Raw genomic sequence first — 24,006 nt, 5'->3', positions numbered from 1 at the left:
TGATGGTTTAGAACGACATTAGTTAAATGTACTTTTACTCCTGTAGGATACTCCTAATAAAATATGTGATAAAACCAGATAAAATACTGTAATGTTTTTCCCTCTCTGTTTCCCTGTGCACATAAACGTTTGATACTGTGTCTCATTTAAGAAAAAGTGAAAGATTCTATTTATTCATATATTAAAATAGTTATTTGCATAATGGTGTCTGTTCGTGTTTGGTCCTCTTTATATATTTTATTTCTACATGCAGTTTTCTGAGGGACATTACAGGAAATTTTGAACCTTTGTTGCTGTATTTACTCTGTGCTGCTGAGTCAGCTTTACTCATTCAAAATACTCTGCAAACCTCCAGTTGAAGCCACCTGGTTTTGCTACTTGAGTCTTGGCTGTGAAATTTTGTATAATTACTTTCCCATTTTGAATTTTCCTTGGTGCTTATGCTTTAAAACGTTTCCTGTTTTAATTCTCTTTACTGACTGGAAGCTTATTGAGGATCTTGTTTTGGAATAAGAAAGGAAGTGGTGGTTGCTTTGGGATGCTGTTTAAAGCCTGGGTTTTATGCTGTTCTGCTGATAGTGAAAAATGACACTTAGCCCAGGAGCATGATGGTTGTTTGAAGTTTCCTTACTTTATAGCTTGAATCCGTGAAGGAACCTGGGCTATCACCAAAGTAAACTCGTAATTGTTTTCTAGCCAGCATGGTGCTGCAAGTGGATAACTATAGTTTGCACCCCGTTAATGAAAGGAGGCATGTATGTGACATCCTGAAAGTAGGTGTAAGTATAGAAGTAAAAGAATGTGTATGTGTAGTGTTTGGTTTGTTTATCTTCTTAAGTGCAGCAATGACAGTGCTATAGCAATGAAAGGCTGCCTCTGGAGTGCTGCTCTTCTGAAGTTCTTGGTCAGCAATGTAAGAAATTTTTGCCTTCCTTCCCTTCCTGTGCAACAGGACGCCGGGCAATGCAAGGCTTGTGGCCTTTGTTGATTCACTTTGGCTTAGGTTTGTCTTGGTTGAAAGCTGATATCCTGCACTCTTCATCCCATGCGTTCTTGGCTAGTTTGCTCTTCAGGGAGGAGTGTGTATGCATAACTGGCTGCTCTACACTTTGCTTTTGGCAAGAGGAAAGACAGTCCTGCAGGAGGAGGGTTAGACAGGGTGGGATCTTGTAAGCGGTTGAAATGTGGTGAGAAAAGAAGGCCTGTTTTTAGAGACCCTGGTGTAAAGATGGCATAAACATGGAAATGACAGTGATACTGCTGATGTGCTGTGTGACTTGTTTGTATGCGTTACGGACATCATGTTGAAATAGGAAAAACTGCTTTCAGTCTTTACACTTGTACACTCATATTTTATAAAGTGGCATTTCCTTTTATACCATGTATTCGAACAAATCTTGCTTAGCTCCTGGATTTCCCTGCCATAGGGTATGGTCAGATACTCATTCAGTTTGAAGTAACTCTGTAACTTCATGGCCCATTAAACCACCTAAAGTTATGAAAGCCATGCTAATGATTAAAGAGACTTGTATAAAAGGACATACTCTGGACTACTGTACATCCAATTCAAACTTGAGCATTGCTACTTTGCTATGACAAGACTGTGATTTATGAAGACTGGCATGTTCAGATTGCAAGGAAATTGCTGGTGTTAAATAGAAATCACCTCATGTAAGAAAGTCTGTTTTCAGCTGTGCCATGAAAATATAGAGAGACTGATTTCAGTCTTATTGAAGTTTTTGCATTTATCAAGTCATTTGGGTTGTTTAAAATTCCTGTTCTATAAACTAGATTGATTCAGCTGTTTAGTGGGATAGAGAGATTTTTAGAAGCTGGGTAAGTGTAATCTGACTTACCACTTTCTTTTCTGCAGTGCAACTGAGGAATTTTGTATGGAATTGCAATGTTCACTGAAAAAACTTTGCTTGTCCTTCCACAATAATTATATTGTCATTGCCCTTCATTTAAACACACAAAAAAATAAGCAGCAAAGCCTCTATAAGGTAGCTTGGCATACAAAAATCCAAAAATTGTAATTGCATAATGTACTGAAATTTGCTGAACTTGTTTTAAATCAATTAAATAGGGCTTTAAAAGGATCTAAAGGAGAGCAATGTCTTTTTTCATCAGAGAATAGGAAGATGAGTGAAACACAGTAAATATTTCAAGTATGCTGTGAGGTATCTCCTTCGGGCACTGTTATCTCTATTCAGTATACTATTCAGTGAGATGTTTTTGTTTTAGTTCACAGTACAGTAACTTGTGTTTGTGTTCTTCATTTGAACTATGCTAGAACAAAACACATCTTATTTACATGTATTTTTTGAAATGAAGACCTGAACACATTTGAAGTGGATTGAGTGTTAAGGTCAATAAATGCACTCAGCCAAGCGTCAGTGCTTGCTGTACAAATCTTTCACTTAGTAGAGCCATATGCAATACAATTCTACAAGCCTATGATGGTTGTGTAGTAAGGATATTTTGTTAAAATTAAAGAAAATGAAAACAATTAGATAAATAGTCTGTTGTACCAAGCTTTAAGCAACAGGGAAGTTTGCATTCAAATCAGTATTAATTCAGAGAATCACAGCGTATCTTTATATTAAACCATGTGATGTTTTTCCTTACTGTGTTTTCTGTTGCTCTGACCAGTCTGATTGTGAGATTCAGCTGTTTTCCTGTTGTACAGCTACGAATTAAGGCATCTAGTTGTACGGATGTATGCTCTTCAAAATCTACAGAATTGTGTTTTCCATCCTTTTTTCTATCCCTTTCTCCCTTTTTCTATCCCTTTCTCCCTTTTTCTATCCCTTTCTCCCTTTTTCTATCCCTTTCTCCCTTTCTGTTTTTGTTCACTTATGCTTGGCAGTTCATAAGTATTAATTGATCTATTTTAGAACACCTTTCTGCAATGTAAGAGTACTCTTTTCACAGTTTACAGCTGTCGCAAATAAAGGTAAATAACACAAGTAGCTACTAATTTTAAGTGCCCAATCTGAGATTTAGGTTAGATTATCCAGAGGATTTGATATTTCTGTAATATCCTCATATAAACTAGAGCTCTTGTGATTCTTATGGCAGAGCTCAGAGGGTTCATCTCTTCCACAGACTCAAGCAAACCATCTAAAACATCTAGTTGGTTTTCAGATGGAGCTTGATCAATGTAGAGAAGGGACTTCAAGGAGATGCCCGAGTCAGCAAGGCCTGGTCTTAATGATATAAGAATGTCTCTTAATCTGGCACACAGTGATTACCTGTAAAATTGAGCTTTAAATGGTTCTGATTAGTTACAGGGGAACTCTTGGCTAAAGATAAAATTTGAATTCAGGTCTGCAGTATAACTTACTGCTCCATTAACCATATGTTATTTGCTACACATAAGTAAAAGGGGGGTGAACAAAGATTATGCCATTGACCCCAGTTTTGATGTTTCTAAATGTCTAAATAGTTTTAATCTGTACCTATTTTCATGGCATGTCAGCAGGCCTGGGAATTTTAGATCCATCATACAGACCTTTGGACGCGTCCGCGGATAATTATGTAGCACAGTAGCTGGATATTTTCACTCGCAACTCTAGAAGGCTTCTACACTTGATAGGCATGTTGAGGGAGTCAGGAGAGTTGTGTCCCACTTTATACTCTGCAAGTACAGTATTTTCTGCCCTGTTTACTTTCTTTGCTCCTACTTTCTAACCCACTTCTCCTCCTTGCCCCCCCTTACTATTACACCCTGTCATGGCAGAAAGCTTGCCTGCCCAGCAAATCCCAGCAAATCTGGAGTTTTGCTCACCCTGCCTATCTCATTCCCACGTCTGTCTTTGCCACTTAGTTGCTTACCCAGCAAGACCCAGTTTTTCTTGTTAAAGTATTAGACCTGCTCTGTCTGTCCTTCCTTTTCCCCTTATCCCACTCTAAATTTCCTCACCTTTCCAGCTCTTACAGCGTTTGATGCTTGTGTGGTCAGATTTGATGCTTGTGTGGTCATGGTCAGTCCTATTTTTACATCTCTTTGTCTAATCAGTCCTAGCTTTGACCTCTCTTCACCTTCTTGCAGGAGTAAGTCTTTGCTGCCTTTCATGTTCCCATTTTCCAAGGTGGTACTTTTCCAAGCTTGCTTTCAGATTGGTTACTCTCTTCCGCTATTCCTGAACTTGGCAGGTAGGACCCAGAGTCAGGTCCAATGACTGACTAATAAGAAAGATGATACCCTAACTCTTAATTTAGACTCATGGAATCAGATCTGTCAGAGTCTGTCAGAGCTTAGGGCTGTCACTCTAGAGGAAGTTCACAGATCCAGTATGGGCAAATTGAAGCTCTTCCCTTTCCCCAGAGAATCGTGTCTTCATTATGATATGGAAGATTTTCCACAGGGATGACAGAAATCTTTTGTTGCTGTGAAGGTTGTGCTCTGTAGAAAGAATATAAAAGCCTGGAGATGTTTGCAGTATTCAGTGAAAATGACACTGGATTTCACCGCCCCTCCTAGTCATAAGTCTTGGGTATGGATGGCTATTGAGCAGAGCCAGCTGGGACATTGTTCCAAGGTGTCAGAAACTGCGTTCAAAGTCCTTTCATGCCTGAGAGCTCTGCTTCCCTTCCTTTTTTGTCATGTACTGCCACCTCTTTGCAATCCAAGCTCTGAATTTCATTTCTTTTATCTGCATTTACAGCATTCTTGTTGCATGTATTTCTGTGATACTGATCTTCTAGGTCCTGTGCTTGTGCCCTGATGTCTGCATTGATCAGAAGCTGCAGCAGTGGCAGGACTTGGCGATATGACCTGCCAACATGGGTGAGGCCAGATCTCTCATTTTTACAGTGTCTTAAGCTCTCTCCTGCTCTGCCATGTTCCAAAATGCATTTCAGTTAAAGAGCAAAGAGGCTGAGGTGCAGCTTGGGAGCAGACTGCATCCTGCAGGGCTGAGCTCCAGGTTAGCCTGCAGGAAGGCAAATGCTCAATGCTGGAGCTGCTGTGTGTTTCCTCTCCTGGGTCTCTTGGGTCCCCTCCCCTGGAAGGACACCACATAAAGATGAGAAAAGACAGGCAGTAGGCAAACTAGTGAGCTGTACTTGGATTACGATGTGGTGGCTTTATATGCATTTTAAAATTGAAACAGCCTTTCTCTCATTATACAAGGCATTAATTAATTTGCTAACTGCAAAGTCTTATCTAACTTTCTGAGTGGCGTGCTATAGAGATCTTTTCCAGCATTTTTCTTCCTTAATTTTCTCCTTTCCTCTAAGGGTTGTTTTACCATAACAGTAAGTGTCAGACCCAAAACTTCTGAAGGCAATTTGTTGCTCCAATGCTGTCTCTTAGCAAATGTGATAAATCTTTTTAAAGACAAAAGCATACCCATTCAAGATAAGTAATTTCACATGACCTGAGATACCTGAGGCTGAAGACATTTCAGAAGGGATTTTTCTGGGGAAGGAGAATTATGGAGTTGTTAGTCATGGAAGAAGAGAGATCAAAAAGATTGAGTAGGCAATTTTCTCTGTTGAAGAAGACACCTAAGATGGTCTGTAGTCCTTTTTCTAGTTCTTTTTTTTTTTTGGTGCAAGCAAGGAAATACTTGACTGCTGGTAAAATATTCTCCAGTCTAATTACTCCTGCTGTTTTCCACTGCTGAATTAAACTTTAAAACATAACTTCACTCAGAGATAGTCAGAGCTTATAAAAAATTTGGCCTTAACCTGAGAAGCAACCTGGGTGGACAAGAATTAGTGTTTGTATGAACTGGCCTTCAAAAAGTCAGTTTTTGGTTGTCTTTTTATTTTTTTTTAACTGGATTACTCAGTCCCCTCTTCTGAGAAGAGGTCAAATAGCATGTGAATTAACCAAGATGCAGGAAAATAAATCTTTTCTTCTCTAATAGGTTATGAGCGATAGTAAGGATGACTAATTTCTAGCATAAAAGCAATAGCAGTTCACAGTCTCTCCCAGATTTAGCAACAACATAGGAATTGCCAGTTTCCTGCCCTCCTTTCAGCTGTTCTAAGAACAGGGTGTGGGCAGCATCTCCCTTGCTGGACTTCAAAGCTTGCTATGGTATTATAGGCTGTAATTATTGCTGATTTTGGTTAATGCTCTGAGCACTGGAACAGAGCTTGACTCTGGTTCACTGTCTCAGTTACCATCCCAGTTGTTGGAGTATTTGTGTTTGTGACCTTTCCAGGCACTAGAGCTGACCCTTGTAGAGGCACTGAAGCAAACCTGTCCCTTTACTTGTTAATCACTAATGAGAACAATACTCAACCTGGTCAGCAGGATTATTGTTTTTTTTAAGGAACCAAGTTACAATCTGTTTAGCTGTCTTAAAAAATAAAAAAAAAAGGGGGGGGGGGGGGGGCGGTGGGGTGTGTGAAGAAAGGAGAAAAGACCTTCTGGTTTTAGAGAGAAATCACTAATAGTGATAAGAAGTATGGTCCCAACTTCCTCTGCTGGTAATGATATATAATGAGGTTTAATTGCAAGCTGCGGTTAGTACCGTTACATTAAACATATTATAATAATATAAACTTAATGTAAATACATTAATTGATACACTGGGGAGAATAAAAAGGATCCACAAAGTTACTGATGCCTTGTGTTTGTTTTGTTGCCTTGCTACGTCTGATACTTGCTTTTATCTGTTTTCCCTCCTCCCCATCATGTTGTCAGTCAAGTATTTTAGTTATTTTGTGGATTGAGCTATCTTTAGCTTTTCAGCTTTGCTGCTTCTTAACCTCACGTCTGTCATCTAGTAGAATCAAACTTTCCAGCATATCTCTGTGATGAGTCTGCCTGCCTCTCCCCCCTCCCCACCCCAGTCTGGAGTTTTAAATAACTATTTACTTGTTGTAATTATTTTTAAGCAGTAGTAGTGATATTTCGTCTATAAGGTGTTTGCCTCTTGTGATTGTAACATCCTATGTTTTACTTGGTATTTGAATTCCTAGTCTCGGTACTAATGTCATGTATAGATGCCACAACTATGTGGGTATATTCAGCATAGAGTAGAGCATACTCAACTAAAATACTGTATGTCACAGTATAGCTAGTATTTACGTGCACTGTGCTGTAACTGCTGCATGTAAACGGAAGCAGAATGGAAAAAAAGCATCACATTTGAATAAAAATACTTATGTAAACAATGACTATGGTCTTAGATTAGAAATTGGCAGGATTATTTGTTGACATAGTTGTTTGCTTTTTGTAATGACCTTGTTGCTTTTGGAATTGTTTCCTATATTGAGTTTCCATATACTGGCCTCATGATGTAGCAGCACTTGACATGCTTCTTAGTCTGTATTGGTCATAATAAAATGTAGTTCTTGCTCCTTGTATTGTTTGTAATCGAGTTTAAAAGTAGGTTGTTACCTACTGGGAACAGTTTAAAAGTAGGTTGTTACCTACTGTTCCCTGGGAATGAATTTGAACACTACAAATGGTTCATGTTCTAGTTTAGGCACTCAACCTGTTCAATATTTACCGTTTCTCAAGAAGAAGGGGAGAGAGGTCTTTGCAGCTCTATTACTATTTTGAACTATTTATTGAGCATCTTATTGGACATTAAAAATAGCAATATGTAGGTTAAAAATAATTAAAAAAAAGACAACTCTGACTTTCATATAAGATCGGAGCAATCTGGTAGAAAATCAAAATGTACTGCTTCTCATATCATTTTGGGGTGTTTTCGTGTTTCTGATGTGGCAGATGATCTAAATGGCAACTAGGGCTTTTCCCAGTACTGCTCTAAGCAGCCAGAATTCTTCTGCATTCCCCTGGTGGCTGGTGAAGGTCATATGTATGCTTTTACAATACGTGTTACTTCCCTGGTGACAGCCAGCATGCATTACTGTGAAACTGAGAGGACCTTTCATCCTGTTTTTAATGTCGTCACTAGGAGGTCTGAATCAGTATCACTGAGAAGGATGTGAAATAGAGGTGGATTATCTCATACTCTCAGATATCTTTGGCATTCATTTGTTGGAAAAGAGTCTAATAATGTATCTTCAATAACTATAGATTTAAAGAACAGGTAACTATGATGACATAAGACAAAATTACGTGTTTCTAGTTCAACAACAAGATAGACATTAAAACTTCGGTAATGGTTAACTTTGCATATAATTTCATGTTCAAAACCAATATATAAAGAACATAAATGGCTGTAATAAAGTAATAAATAATAGCTTATGGTTTAAAAAAAAGGAAGCTCTGTGTAACTGAGAATTTGAGACTCCTGTTAATTCTCTGTAACTTGGTCTAATTAGATACAGTTCCCCATTAGCAATAAAAGAGAATTAAGAATGTTCTATTATAAAATATATTTAGGAAGATTGTTGCTTTGCAGCTATATGCGGCTAAAGTAGAGCAAACTGTAAATGTCAATGTCTGGTCTTTCTACTGTCAGTAGCATTGGATGACTCTTAAAAAATCTGAAAAATCTGGTCCGGATTTTGTTTATATCCTCCTCCATTTCCTGGGAATGCTTCCTGGCAGAGAGAAGGAATGATTTCTGCACAGTCATATTGGCTGGCCTTGATGACCCTTCTTTGCAAGTAATCCTAGATGCACACAAGGAAGTGTGAGTCACCCTCTTAAACCTGATCCAGGTAGAGGGGTTGAAAGATGGCAAACAGGCTGCTGCAAAGAGGAGATCACTGCATGTGGGCTGTCCTTCCAAAAGGTGATGGTGTCTCGCTGGAATATGCAGAGCCAATGCCCGTAATGACTAGTCTTGCCACATACAAGACCTTGTGGTCACTGCTCAAAGATCATTCAGACACCATTGCTGCTTGCTGCTGCCCCATGAGAGATGAATCAACAGAAAAAGTGTTTTCTGCTGTGGATAACTAGCTAAAGTTCTTCTTTGTCTCTGCCCTCCACTACTCATGTTAGCACAAAGGCTGGCACCAAAGTGCTTGTTGGAATAAATGTAACGTGGTGGATTGGACCTGGTTCTGATCCTTGAGCATGAACCCTGTGGTAGATGATAAATGTGTCACCACACAAAATATATAGGCATACAAGCAGGCCTAGACCCAACTACTGTCTCCAGCTTCTCTTTCTCTACTTTCTCTTGCTCTGCTTTCTCTTGCTCTGCTTTCTTTTTCTTATTCACTTTCCCTTATGCCAGCCCCTGTTGAAGTGAATAGTCTCCTTTACTGCTGTCAGTGCCAGTTTACAGCACTGGGAAACCCACATGGCCTCTTTCTAAGCCTGTTGCTGTTTTATCTGTCTTATCAACCCCCTGTCTCTACTACGGCAGGCTGTGAGGGGAAGGGTTTCAGCCAGTGTTGGGCTTTTTTTTCTGTCACAGCAAACATAAGCAAAGCTGAGGAAAAACTACCTTCTGTTAACTGATAAAAGTGAGGGGGATGTGGATGTTTTACACCCTGAACTGGCACAGTCCTCCTGTTATGCAGTGTCCTTTATCCTATTATTGTAGTATAAACTGGACCCTATTTTGTCTTTGAGGAAGGACCCATTATATGCCTCCTGTTTGTACAGTACTTAGCACAACTTCGGCTGCTCCTTAAGCACTTAGCAAAGCAACCGTGACTAGCCATTTGCCCTTGCTGAAGGGCTCAGTATGCTTTGTCACTCAATCTTCTGAGGCAGATACTTAGATTTCTTGAGCCATTATGCTCAGTGATGGACTGATGCTCCTTATGGGATGCTGGTGGGGGGCTGAACTGCTTTGTACTTGTGTAGTCTTTAAGGATGCGGAAAGTGAGTAAAATACTGTTAGTTCTGAAAAGGCGAAATTTAGCTTGGCTTAACATACTGTATACCAGGCTGGACTTCACAGAGAGGGGGAGAGAAAAGCATACTTTTTATATACTGCAGATACATGCATATATTTGTGTGTGTGTATATATGTGGGTACAGACTTTTTTTCAGGTCAGATTGCTTTCTGGACCTTAGGAGTGAGCAGTATGGGTGTGGGCAGGGGTGGCAGGGGAACCAATCTGCAGAGCCCCATGCCTTAACCTGTAGGGTGGGAGAGGACTTATGTCCTGCCCCAGAGTCCTAGCCTGTGCTGCAGCATGCCAGCCTGCCCCAGCACAGAGTTGGTCCCAGGGCCTCCTACTCCACCCCAGTGCAGCTCAGTGATGTGCTGCCTCCAGAGGTGCCCTGTGATGAAAGCTGGGGCAGTGGACTCACTGGAGCATGGTTTGGATTAGGCTTCCCGACTTAGAAGCACAGGTCCAGCTCTGTTGGCCACGTGTTGTGTTCCCAGATTGCCTCTGCCACAGCAACCTCCCTGATGGCCTCAGTGGTGGGTCCTACATGCAAAGAGGTGGGGCTTCACATCTGTTTTTTCACAAGGAGATGGAGGTGATGGCAGCAGCCTGGCCTGCCTCTGGGTTGGCAGTGTCTGGTTGCACGAGGGCATGGGTAGCTCTCCTGCCAGCATGGCCAAAGAGCTTTTCCTTGTCTTCTCTTGGGAAAAGGATGTATGGGACCATCCCTTGGGCTGCCATTTTATAAAATTATTTTCCAGCTCCTTTCTAAGCTGTTTAAACTCTAAGAGTCACGTAGCTGCCAGAGGCTGGGATACATAGCTGTTCTGCCTGGAAAATGAAAGGAGAAGACTTCCACAAGTACAGCAGGTTGCTAACTGCATCCCAGGAAAGCCCCGTGGCATCCAGCCGCACTGGCCGCTAGAGGAGAGAGCAGTTACGTTCCTGATTGGAGACTGTGTGGCTCAGATAGCAGATCATGTGTAGAAATGAATGTCCAGGTGTGAGGAAAATGTATGGGTGGGAGGAAGCAGTGTGAGCAGAGGAGGGTGCAGCACGTGCCCAGCCTCCTCTCCTATTGCATCAACCCCACTGAGGGCTGGCTCTGTGCCCCGATGGGACAGCTGGGGCTGCCTGGGTGGCCGCTGCCACCCAGTGCCTCCATGTCCCCAGGTGAGCGTGGGAAGCTGGCGGCGCAGGTTTCCAGCCTTCCTGACAGATTATGCTGCAGTGGAGGTGGTGAAGGGCTTGGAAGGGTGGGTGCTGCAGCCCTTTCGTAGCCTGCTTCAGTCACCCTGTAAAAGTGCTTCCCATGAACTGAATTCCTTTCCATACAGAGCATTTTGCTAGACTTCACTAAATACAGAGGCTTTGTATATTGCTGTGTCTCTGTTTTGAGGACAGCAGATACTTTAATAAACCAGGAAGGAGTAGCTTAGATTGCAGAAATAATTTAATAGTCATTAGCTGACTGTTTAAACTGACAGCAAGATGTGGTGCTCTGATCTGTGAAATGGAAAAACCATTCTCCTGAGAAAGCAAATCTGAATTATTTCTACTGTCACAGCAGGGTGCATTGCAATGAGCCGAGACGTACAATGACCTGTTGGAGTGGGTGAAAGCAGGAAGTCATTTGGTTTGTTTTCGTGTGTATGAAGTGAAGGGGTGGGAAACGAAGAAGGGCTGTATACTCAACACTCTTGTTGCACTGTATTAAATGAGGCATCTTTCTGCTTTGTCAGCAGATCCAAGTTTAAAAATAAAAAAAATCTGGACCTAAGGCAATAAATTTATTGAGGATATGTAACTATAACATTCTCAGTTTTGGTGTTATTAGTCGGTTATACATGTGCGTTGTTTTAATTCTATAATTCTATAATTATAAAGGCTTTACTGCTCTTCTCTGGACACATGAACAATTTCCTCATGCCCATGCCAACTGACTTCTAGTATCTTCCATGTGGTGATGCAAATCAAACTTGAATCAAATGTTGCTGTCATCTGGAGTAGTTGCACTATGGATGATCTCCTCCTGTTATACACCATAAACTGTACATAAGGCTACCTTGCATCTATTCTTGGGTATTCCAGTTCTCCTGCTCAAGCGTGATTTAAAGGTTTGGTTATGTTGCTGTGCAGTAAAGCATCTGATTCATCTGCAAAAAGCGCATGCACTGGGAGGAAAGCCTTGTCCCTTGCTTTTCTAGAAAGTGTATAGCTGAGCTTAGGAAGTGGCAATATGTAATGGCAGAATGTTGTCAAACATTGATATTTAATGAATGCTCCTATTTGGTATTGGTCTGACAGCTACATAGCTTTATGCAGCCCTTACCTAAGTATGTGTCAACATATGTATATACACATTTTTAAGCATGACTTGTAAAAGTAATTGGAAAATAAATTTGTTAGAAAAATTATTTTCAAAACTAATGTAATATCAGACACTGGGTTTAGCATCTGTGTATTTTAAGTGACCTTAGTTATACAATTATTCTTAACGCTGTTTAGTTGGTTGCTACTATGAGTTACATTTAGGCATGTTTCTGTGCAGGAGATTAAAATATGGCTCTATAGCTATTTAGCTCTGGTTTCTTGTGATTAGTTTTAGTAGTTTCAAATCCATTTGAAGTGTGCATTTAAGAAAAACTTACGAATTTTGGGAAAAAAACAGACTTGTCAAAAAATGGTGCTCAGTGGGCAATTCAGCGCTCTTTCTGATTTGTTAGCCAGCACTTGGCAATTACTATTAGCTGTCAGGGCAGGCGGAGATGAGTGAAGGTAGGAGAGTATGTCAGCTAAATCATGTCATGTGAGATGGGCTTTTGACAGCCTTCTTTCTGAAGAGCAATGTTATAAAGCCAAGGTGGTAAAAAAAGGCAGTATTGAAGTTTTAGGTGGTACTTAGAAAATATTTTTCTTCTCAAATTGGCACTTCAAAAGCACACTGAAAGCAGTAACTTAATTGATCTGGCAGCCAGCAGATGAATATTACAAAGCATATGCACTTACTTAGCTGCTGGCTGCCTGTGTATTCTCCCTCTGCACTATATAACACTTTTCCTTGTTAACTTTGTTGTGGTCCGAGAAGACAAATAGACTAAAAGGGAGGATGGAAAAGGATAATATGATTCTGCTGTCATCTACCACCATTCTTGTACAAGGATTCTCTACCCTGTAAGAAAATTAATGTTAGAAATATGATTTAGAGTAGCTCTGAGTTTCACATCTTTCTTCTTTGTCCAAGGTAGAGAAAATGATTAATTTGTTTCAATGTATATTACGCCTTTTGATCTACTCTTCTGTGAGAAGAAGTAGCAGCTCCCTACGCAGAGGTCAATACCAAGTCCTTTTTAGTTTTGTGGGTTTGTGTGTTTTTTTTTTTTTTTTTTAGTTTTTATCTGAGAGAATTTGTCAAGTAGTTTCTTCCTTTAGGTGCAGCAAGACTAATTCATTCTTTCTCAAGTGACTCCTCAAACTTGCTGAGTTTTTGCTTTGCCATCTTTGCAAAGCAAATGTTAATGCTTCGACCCTAACTTGAGCCAGGGTGTGCTGATTTGATTTTGCAGTACTAGGCTTCTGATGCACAGAACCGTAGAGATGGGGAGGTAAAAAAAAGACTGAAGAAGGGAAGGGTGCATTTCTGATCAGTATCACAGTCCCCTAGCTTTCATTTACTGCATTCAGTGCCAAATAAGAGTGATTTGATAGACAAAAAGTACCTTTTTCAGGGAGATTCTGCTTAAACACTGGTTTATTACTGCTTTCGTTTCTTCTGCAGAGTGGGAAGCCCCCAGTTAAGGACATGTTCACAGATCTGAAAGATGGAAGGAAGCTTTTGGACCTTTTGGAGGGTCTGACAGGGAAACCTCTGGTAAGAGAAATACGTATAAGTTATATTTCCATTTACTGGAAGAAAAACCCAAACCAAACAGCAAAAAACTCCAATGAATAAACAAAACACATACCACAAACTGTGGCATGTAATTTCTTAAATTTATTTATTTAAGAACCTATTTTTCTTGTAGTGTGTACTTGCTCTCTACAGTTCTAGTGAAATTCCCATGAACTCCACTCATGGGATATAGGGTCAGGCTGAAGTTAGCTGTATAACCCTCTCTTGAGGGATAAAGTACTGTTTAGCAATAGATGCAAAACCAGTGATGTTATTCACATAGTGTATATTTTTAATAGAGATCTTTTAAAAGTCTGCTTCTAGATGATCTGGCAGAGTAGCATTTATCTGGATATGTGTGGACTTTTTCTCATGAGCTCATGAAAGATCCCTCAAAGAAAAAAGAAAGTAAAAAAGACAGCAGCTAACAGGCGATGCAAAGATTTGTGTCCCTGTTGAAAAATCCTTTGTGATCTACAGGTAACAAAGGGCTGAAAACTACTCAAACCTTGCTTGGGGAAATGTGTGTGTGAAAACTCTTCCCTTGCTAACATTGATACCTCTTCAGATATGAGGCATGGTGAAACCTGTGCAATCACTTGAGTTAAACTCTTGATTTCATTATTAGAATAAATCTCAAATTCATTTATTTACCTTTCGGAGGACCTTCAGCCATTTAAAATTTAACCTTGCAAGCTTACTTTGTTTTTTCAAACAGGTGCATTTCACTAGTACTAATGATTTGTGGTCTGATTTGAAGCATACTGAAGGCAACAGGATTTTTTTTGTTTCTCATTTTGATGATTACCATGGTCCAAGTTCAGCTCTGTGCTCTTGCATGGTCATTTTCTGCCACAGGAGTTAAATTGAGGTGATTAAAAGCAAATGGAGTGGCGGGTATTGTCAGGAGTTGCAGTGTGGTTTGTTTTTTTTTTTCCTGGTAATAAAAGGAAGGGAAAGTCAGGAAGCGTAACTCCTTCTCAGTATGCAAAGATTTAGCTGCCTTTTGGTGCCAGAAAAACAAATTGCTGCTTGTTCCCTCTTGGGAGCCAAAAAATTTCAACTACACTGGCAAGCGTTCAAACCCCGCAGATTTTCCCCAGGAACTCCCACTTTGCTGTTGTGTTGCCAGTTGATAATTCTGCAGATGCTGGGAATAAAAACTCTGGATGGACTTATTGAAAATGAATGTAAACACATTTTGAATCCAAGGCTTGTCCTGTGCCTTGAATTTATGAATAGTGTTCTGACCGTTTTTAATTTCTATACTTTTGTGGATGATCTTGTTAGGATTTTTGTTCCTACCTAAAGAAAATACAAATAAAACTCTTGAGGAAAATCAAGACAAATTTCCTGTTTGGTCTGTCATTTTCTTTGGCCTGTCAAGTTAATTCAGATATTAACAGATTGTAATTTTTATTTTCAGCCTAAAGAACGAGGTTCCACACGAGTACATGCCTTAAATAACGTCAACCGAGTGCTGCAAGTCTTGCATCAGAACAATGTGAGCATTTTTTTCCACAACTTTATTGTTAGACCCTTTAATTTATTCCTGCATGTAAAATTCAGAATTAAGAGAATAAAGATTTTTGGTAGCTAAAATGAGAATTCAGTGAGGTGGGTAAACTGGTCTTGGTTTTCTTCATTCGATGTAGAATTTGGATGTCTGACAGTTTTGTGAAATCTTGAAATGCTAACTTACTAATGGTGTTAACTAAACTGTATTTTGTTGAGATATGACTGGAAGCTCTGCTAGGCATGAACCTAGCAGGACAAAAAACTGATTTCAAGTGATGATGTATAACTTGTGCAAAAGCGTGTGAGGGTCTGACAGGTTCTGTGTCCTGCACTCAGAATCCAGGAGGATCTTTCCATTGAAATCTGCCAGCTTTGTGTCAAATCCGTGTTTCTAATTTGGAGTTTTGGAACCTGATCAGAAGAACAAACAAGCAAGCAAACCGCAATCCTTGAAAAACAAAAATTGTTCTACTTCTTGTAGATGTTTTTGCTGCCTGGAAGCCAGTAGTGCTGTAGTAAAGTGATTCTGTTCTTCCCCTGAAAAACAGCTCCTGATAAGCGTGTTCTCTCTAGTAGAATTTTTATTTGCAAATGTCAGGGCACTAAAGTAACTTAGTAAGAACATTCTGGCAGTAAAATACATCAAATGCAAAAAGGGATTGACATGTGTGTGTAAATTGCTGATTGAAGAGTGATATGAGCACGCTGTATAATACTGCAATTTCCCCTCCTTGTTGGTGGACTAGTGTGATAATTCTAGAAAGCAGCAAAGTTAGTGGTGGGTTGTTTGGTTTTTTTCTTCTTTGAGGCATTGTAAATGTTGACTAACTTTTTTCTAAGGATAAATAATGAGTCTTTCCAGCTTGCAGTTGACTGATTTTATGAAAATAATAAATGAAATAAAATCAAGTTACAGTTATTAATTAGTTTTTCCTTAAGCTGGCAGGATCTGGGTTTCTAGATGTAAACAGATGGTGTTAGCTGAAGGTTGCTAAGGTCACGTATGTGATTTATACCTCCTGCTTAACTTCATTAGAAAGTGTGTGTGTGTTAATATGAAGGGAAAAGGCATCCGCTGAAAAGTAGTTATATTCTGTTGCCTGAGCGTTTGTGGGCTATACAATATTAATAATTTGTGAAACAATTTATTAAAAGTATTTAAATATATATCGCAAGGATCAGACAAGCCTAGGGTGTAGATGTTCAAGTGATTCTGTGAACCTCATCCATCAGATGAGCAGAATGGTTCTAAGTAATTTGGCATTTTGCTACTCATTCTTAGGAGTGTTTTTCTTCTATTACAGATGAAAAAAGCTTTTGTGATGGAATTATTTGATTTTTTTGTGCCCTTGACCTTTAATCGTGGTCTTGCTTTCTGCTCCTTGTGTTCTAGAGTGCTTTCCAGTGTGTGGTTTAATGATCTGCAATGGTGATTCTTTTGTCCTGTTTTTGCCAGTTTACCTTACAGTTTTCTTAGAATACGTGTCCAGTACTTGCAAAGAGTATTGCTGTAAGATTGGGAGGGGACAATCCACAAATCCACAAGCTTCAGTAGTATGTCAAAGTATAGTTTGTGGTTCTATGTTAATTTTGCAACACAGTTTTAATTTGATTCTCCTAACCAAGAGACCTATAAGGAGCTGAAATAGTCAAGATGGTATCTGAGAAGGAATTGAGGTTACAAGCACATTTTGCAGAACTTAAGCTGCTTGTTTGTGAGTGTGTGATAAGAGGAAAAAACATGCATGGAATACCGTTATACTTGTATGTGTCAGCAATATCCTCTAGAACAAAATGAAATTTTATTCTTGTCTATTCCATCATTGTAGGCTACATTCACTGAAAGCCAGAATGTGGGCTCTCTCTGTGACTGATCCTGTGACTGTCTCTATTGTTTAATTGCTTGCCACCTCCTTGGTGCAGGTTTTGTCCCTATGACTAGTTCTCATCCCAAGTGATGTACAGATACAGTTCTTGGTGTAAGCTGAGAGGTGTTCCTGGTAGGCACTGTGGATAACAGTTTTGAAACAGATGAGAAAGGAAGAAAAAAGCTTTCCTATCAAAGTGAAATGCATGTGTTCTTTGCCTCTGGGACTGGAGATGCTCCTGGCTCCAGGCTGTTTACAAGAACGAAGCCTGACCATCTGCCTTGTGTGGGAGTGTGTCGCAGCATCTGCTATACATGTAGATACCTCCCTGGGTGTATATACGTCTTCTGTTGTAGGCAGCTGTCCCTAGCTGGGTTTGCAGGGGCATGGAGGTAACTAGTGCAGTGTGCTGCTGCTGACTCTTCCAAAAGGTGCTTTAGAGTTAGTGCTGTTTTTTCTGTGTTGGCTGAATGGAAACCTGATGCCCCAATTCGGTTTAGACTCTAAAGTAGCACTAAGTGAATAGTGTGGTAGTGTTTCTAAGCTTTGCTTCTGGGAGCCGAGTACCTGATGCAGGAGCAGGTAGCCTCTTCTCTCACTTACTAAAGTAATTTCCTTGTATCTCTGTGTTTATATGTTTTTAATGATCAATTAGATCATCACCAAGTCTGTGTGGGTTCCTATGCCAATAGGAAGCTTGAAAATTTATTTTTTCCCTTGAGCTTTTGATCTCCTTGCATAAACTTGTCCCATTTGGATGCTGGTTCATGCAAAGGAAAAGCCCATTCTTAACTGCAGAGTTTTCATGGTTCTATAATATCTCTGAGTGTGTCTAGGAGCAGGACTGCTTAACTGTTTTTGGTTTTGGTTTTGTTTTTTCTTTAACATCAGATCCTTCGTGTTTGCATTTCTGCTGATCGTTTTTGAATGCTGGTATGCGTCTGTATGTTAGAAGAGAGGATAAAACTCTTCCAATGAAGTATCTTCTTTGGTGTTATCTTGTCATGTTGTTTAAGTGGTTCTTATGACAAATTCAAATAGATAGTACTTTTGTCCTTTTCAGTTCCCTCTTTCAAACTACTTCTTATTTAAGAGCACTTGATAATGCGTGGCAGGACAGCCAGGAATATCGGATGGGGTTGTGACTTGAATCTGTGATAACAGTGTTTAATATAGAGTTGATCTGACCTCTCCAGGTGGAGTTGGTGAATATAGGAGGAACTGACATCGTTGATGGAAATCACAAGCTGACACTGGGGCTGCTCTGGAGCATTATCTTGCACTGGCAGGTGAGAGGCTGCTGGGAGATGTCTTCCTTTCCAGGAATCGTGCACTTTGATCTGCTGGGATTCTAACGAACCTTCCTAGGGTTCTGATGGCAGAAAATACTGCTTCTATTTTAGGCTGGTAAATAAAGGCAGGCCAGTGTTTGGTTTCTGATCTCTGTCTATTGGCTGCCTCTTGTGATACGTATTCTCGTGTGTGCTCAGTTGTACTCAGCCTCTCAATTTAGTTCCTGCTGGTGTTTAATTACAGAGAGGGTTTTCAGGCTGAAGCGTTGTATTTATATTCCTTCCTCAAGGCTTTTATGTGCTTCTGTTAACCAGTGTTTTATTATCTAGGTAGCTGTGTTGGACTTGCATCTTACATGCTGCCTTATAGGTTTGTTATTCAGTCTTAGAGGTTGAATTTTGATCATGGTTTATCCAGGTACCTGGGATGATCATTGAATTGACTTGAAGGGGATTTGGCAGATGCTTATGAATAGTACCCAAACAGCAAAGTACTTCTGTTAGCTGAGCAGATAGCCTCATCTTACAGAAAACCTCTGCAAACTGTATTTTTGGGGGTTGCTTGCTGATGGAACTGCAGCACGAGACAGTGAGAAATACTATACGTCAAGCTTAGTGTAGGCAGCACAGGGGAGGATTATAACCCAAGAGTAATGTGTCATTATTGCATGAAGCATTGCTGGTTCTTGTAATCGGTAGAGGGCACAGATGGTGTGGAGACTCCTATTCCTAGATTTCATGTGAGGAGTTAGATTCATAGCTTTTCATAGGAAAGAGGTTTCATGATTTGTGAATAGCTTGGTTAAAAGGTTTTGTAAGCAGGGAAGTGGAGAACATGGCTGTAAGGTGTAGTTGCTGCTTTCTTGCAGGTGAAGGATGTCATGAAGAACATCATGTCAGATTTGCAGCAGACCAACAGCGAGAAGATCCTGCTGAGCTGGGTTCGGCAGTCCACGAGACCTTACAGTCAGGTCAATGTTCTGAACTTCACAACAAGCTGGGCAGATGGACTTGCCTTTAATGCTGTCATCCACAGACACAAGTAAGTAGCAAACATTTTATCTTAGACCTAGAAAAGTAAGCAGCTTTATCCCCATGTCTTCATGCTTGAGCATTCGACAGCTTCTATTTCAGTGTTTGTTTCACTGATTCATTGTTTGTTTTGTTTTTTGTTTTTTTGTGGTAATAATAACAGTAGACAGATATTACCAGAGCCTTGCAAAGACTGGAGGCAAGGCAGCAGTGTAACTCTCTCAGTTCCTCTACATGCATGCACATTTGCTAATTGAGGTGGATTTACATCCCACTTAGTATGCATTACACAATGAATGTGCTGAACGGGCCTCTGCAGGGGGGGTTGACCACCTTCTTCCCCTGTACTTGTCCTTCCTCCTGCTCTCTCTCCTCCAATTCCCCCAAAAGGGAATATTTCTTCAGGCAGAGTTTGCCATATCATTTTAGTAGGAAGATACAGAAGCTTCAAAAGGAAGGAATAAGTCAGCCTCTGTAGCTTTTCTTAGTTTTTGAATATACCTGGCTTGAAAGACAATATATGCAGCTCTTTCAGGAGAACTGTTGAGCAAAAGAATCAAAAGGTAATACAATACTTTGGGTAGCTGTAGAGTATTCATTAGTTTGTTCATTACACTTTATAAGGAATATTGTTAAAGCTTCTATGCATAGATCTTTTGTGTTCTTTCTGATTTTTGGAGAACTTTTCAGTAGTTTAAAGAAATCATCCTTACAGATCCCTATGAAACTTTCATGCCATATTCTTGCTTTCTTTTTTTAAAGCTTTTCTTTGAGATCTACCTCTGAGCAATCCATTCTCACCCAGCTTACCTGAGATGAACTCAGCTCATTGCTTTGCATGGGATGACTGTTCTAAACCATAAATAACCATTTTAACATGGTAATGGTATGGTAATTTCTAGAATTTATCCAGACCTCCTGGCCACCAGGTATCTGGCATGGCAGATGCTTAATACCCAGAATTTTTATACCCAGCAGATACAAAGTGTTGGCAAAAGCATGTGCTGGTTTTGAGCCTAATGTTCTCTGCTCTCAAGTGACCATCTGGCCTGCGCTGGCTGAAACAACAGTTTCTGTCACAGGCTCGCAGGCTTCAGGATGTGTTTGCCTTGACATACCTGTGTCCCTTGCAGACCAGTGCTGGCTTATGTTTAGTTTTCATGGAAGCATAGGTTGTGCCTGCACCATGCTGAGGCCTCCTGAAAGTTTGGAAGGACTGCTCTGCAAAGGCAGAGCAATACTAGCAGAAACTCAGTGGAGTTTCAGAAGTATTAACAAGTTCCTTCTCTGGATGATGTGGGCTCTACTGATGGCTTTCATACCTGCATAATTGCTTGTGGATGCATAGCTCTGCTGCTGAACATGTGAAGCTTTGTGATGGAGACAGTGCCAGCTTTAGACACAAGTGAGACCTAGCAGAAGCAGAGAGAGGTAGCAAAATTGCTTTCAAGTTGTTTGTTATCCTTAATGTGTTGTGACTATATTCTTGGGCTTTGTGGGATCTGAAGTCTGTGAGCTCTGCCCCTTTTTCAGAGCACTGTTAAGTAGCAAAAGCCTCTGCTGAAAACTGTAGCTTGAGTAACTGTGCTTTCCTCTGGCTTCCCAAAATTTTTTGGTTACCTGGCTCTGCTGATCTCTGAGCCTTTTATTCCCTCTTCCTGGAGGCCTGGCAGCTGCATATCAAGAATTCAGCTTTTCTGTCCCAGGGCACCAGCCCTTTAGCCAGGAAGGCACCAGTTCCCCTGCAGTTCTGAGAAATCTTGAGCTGGGTTTAAATTTAGGTCAGCTTTGACAGAGAAGCTTTAAACGGCACTTGCAAAGAGCAAGGGGATTGGGGCAGGCTGCAGAAGGACAACAAAGCTGTTTAGCTTGCCAGACAGTAGTGTTTCCCTGCCTAAGGGCATTTTCAGTATTGCTTTTTTTAATTTAGCTTAATGTGACACTTTATATAGGAGAATTTTTGTGGATCCCATTAAGAGGTTTAGTAGTTTGCTTTCCTCCTTATGTATCTGTCAACAATTGTTAGCCGTGTTACCTCTTGGCGATAATATCTAGTAACTTAGAAACACTTGCTGTACTTCATAAAATTATATGAGGTAACAGGGCATTTAACATTTTACTGTGCTGGTCTCTTTAATTTCCTAATATTAGCTTAGGTCCTCTTTGAATTGAATGCTGCTCTATGATATGATTTTCTTGCTCATAGGTAAATAACTAGATTGTATTTCATTAAAATTTGTGTTTCTATGTCAGTGTGCAGGTAGCACATGTACAATACACTTACTACAATGTGCTTCTCTTTTCCATGTTCACCCTACCTTCTGCTTGCTTTTTGCTTCTCAGACCTTGCCAGCTTATGGCTTTGCTGCAGTTTCACAAAGCATAGTGACTTGACAGATGTTAAAGCGATACTCTCAGGTCAACTTACAACTGAATTAAGTATTAAAAGAATTAAAGGCAAGCCTATCTCTTCCTCCCCAAGTTCTGTAAAATACAGAATTGATAGCACTGTTTTAATGAGAAGCCGCTATTACAGAGGAAAGGAAATATTTTAATTGCATCTGTGCTGCTGTAGTACTGGGCTGATTGTGCCCTTTTGGTGTAGGTACCATTAGGAGGGAGCTCTGTTTGGTGGCCCTGTTTCCTGCTTCATGCTCTGCTCTTTGCCCCTGAGACCTGCCAGAACAATTGGGCACATAGCTGGACTGGAGATTCGGTTTGGGTAATGCTGCTGTGAGATGAAGGCTGCTGGCATTATAAATCGATCAGCTCCTCAGCCTGGTTTGCATTATGACTCTCATAAGCACTTGTAATGGGGTGTTTTTTAATGAGGGGAAAAAGGCCATGGGAAGGGTGAGTGAGCATGAGTGGAGACTGCTGCTGCTCCTAGCTGTGATGGTCTGGGGTGGTCACTGAGCTACATCACAAGTTTGGAATGAGACTCTCCAGGAGCAGTGACTCTTGATTATCCAGCAGAGCCTGATGCAGAAAGCATATACTAACAGTAATGCTGGGAAAGAAACAGTTGAAAAAAAAATGGTTCTGGAATAAATCTTAAGCAGAGTTTGGTAATTTTCTAGTAGTAATATTTAATGTCCTGTTGCAGTTGATGAGTGTATTTATAGAATACATGGAATGAAAGGTTGATGTTGTGGTGGACATGCAGTCAGTTAATTGATTTCTGCTTAACAGTTTGTCACCAATAAAAAGAAAGCACATATTTGTGTTTATGCATTTGTGTATGTGCACTTCTGTTTATTTTTTTATATGTATGTTTATCATTAAATTACTTGGTCAGCTACCTTCATATCCATAACTTCATATTCTGCATGGTATAGAATTTTTTTCTTCAGATAGAATTTACTGTTTTCTTTCCTGCTTGCTTTTTTCTTTTAGACCTGAGCTTTTCAGCTGGGATAAAGTTACAAAGATGTCCCCAGTTGAGAGACTGGAACATGCTTTCAGCATAGCCAAGAACCACTTAGGAATTGAGAAACTATTGGATCCTGAAGGTGGGATATGGTTATTTTACTTAACTAGAAGGTTTTTCTTTCCTTTGAAAGAAATTTCTTGTATTGACATTTACTGTGAATACAAATTCTAACAGTTTTGTGCAGTGATATTTTCTTTCAAGTCCTTAAACTGCAGTTTAAAAGAGTGTAATTTGTAGGGTAAGGGTACGTCTGTGTGTGTATGCTTCAGCCTCTTGAATGTGGGGGTTCAGATTGACTTACCATTCAGAGACAGTATACAGAAGGTGAAGGTGGTGCCCTGGCTTTGTTTTATTTTAAATAAGAGTTCTATTGTGCAAGGGTCTCTGCTTCTTGAGAGGAAGTAGAACATTAGAATGGAATATCTTAAGAGCTCATGATCTTTTGTTCTTTATATATACATGAATAGCAGTAGCTGCTAGAGCTATAAGTACTTAGAGGATAGGAATGCTTATCAGGAAACTTTTATGGCTCCTCTTTAAACTCCTTCATACCGACTTCATCATGTCAAACATGGCCTTTAAGTTAAAGCTGACTAAAGGCTACTTAAGACAAGAGCCTGTGATTTACACTACATATAAAATCTTGCTATTCTAGGTAACAGTTTAGAAAAGTAGCATTTTCATTTATCTCTCCCCAATTGTATCTTTTGATGCAGATGTTGCTGTACAACTTCCAGACAAAAAGTCTATTATTATGTACTTAACCTCTTTGTTTGAGGTCCTTCCTAAGCAAGTCACTATGGAAGACATCCGGGAGGTGGAGACTCTTCCAAGGAGATATAAGCAGGAATGTGAGGATGGAGAGTTCAACATGCAACGGGTGTGTTTGTCATCAAAGTTTGTCTGACTTTTCGTGAGTTGTAATTTTAGCTGCTGTTCAGGCTTTGTCTGGAGAAGGCAGGATCACAGTTGGGAAAATATGAAAAATCATAGCATCTTTGTGATTTAACTTCAGTTGTTCTTCCTTTTTCTTCTTTTCTGAATCATTTACAAAATCCTGTGTGTTGAGGTATGAAGTTGTGTTTTTGTTATGCTTTTTCATCTGCTTCTCTTTCTTATTTCTCTTAGCAAGGTGGGGAAGGTGGCCCAAGTAACTGATTTTTGCCACAGGACTTGTGGTGGTAGTGGTAGTTATGGGGTTTTGGGTGTGGGATCCATTCATTAGTGGTGACTGTG

General features: G+C 40.0%; 1 protein-coding gene across 4 annotated transcripts in view; it reads left to right on the top strand.

Moving 5' to 3' along the window:
* The window catches only part of UTRN (utrophin), a 372,113-nt gene that overhangs the window by 57,520 nt on the left and 290,587 nt on the right, over nt 1-24,006 (top strand). For all 4 annotated transcript variants that reach the window (XM_057406865.1, XM_057406866.1, XM_057406864.1 and 1 more), the window contains exons 3-8: nt 13,514-13,606; nt 15,054-15,131; nt 18,210-18,302; nt 19,175-19,347; nt 22,734-22,849; nt 23,487-23,650. In XM_057406865.1, the coding sequence (XP_057262848.1) occupies nt 13,514-13,606; nt 15,054-15,131; nt 18,210-18,302; nt 19,175-19,347; nt 22,734-22,849; nt 23,487-23,650 (717 nt within the window). The remainder of the gene's footprint in view (nt 1-13,513; nt 13,607-15,053; nt 15,132-18,209; nt 18,303-19,174; nt 19,348-22,733; nt 22,850-23,486; nt 23,651-24,006) is intronic.

The sequence above is a fragment of the Pezoporus wallicus genome, unplaced genomic scaffold (genome assembly GCF_028554395.1).
Source record: "Pezoporus wallicus isolate ANWC-B61680 ecotype Strahan unplaced genomic scaffold, APGP_CSIRO_Pwel_v1 scaffold_6362, whole genome shotgun sequence".
Classification (NCBI taxonomy): Eukaryota; Metazoa; Chordata; class Aves; order Psittaciformes; family Psittacidae; genus Pezoporus; species Pezoporus wallicus.
Note: the sequence above shows the minus strand (reverse complement) of the source record. Positions and strands in the feature narration are given on the sequence as shown.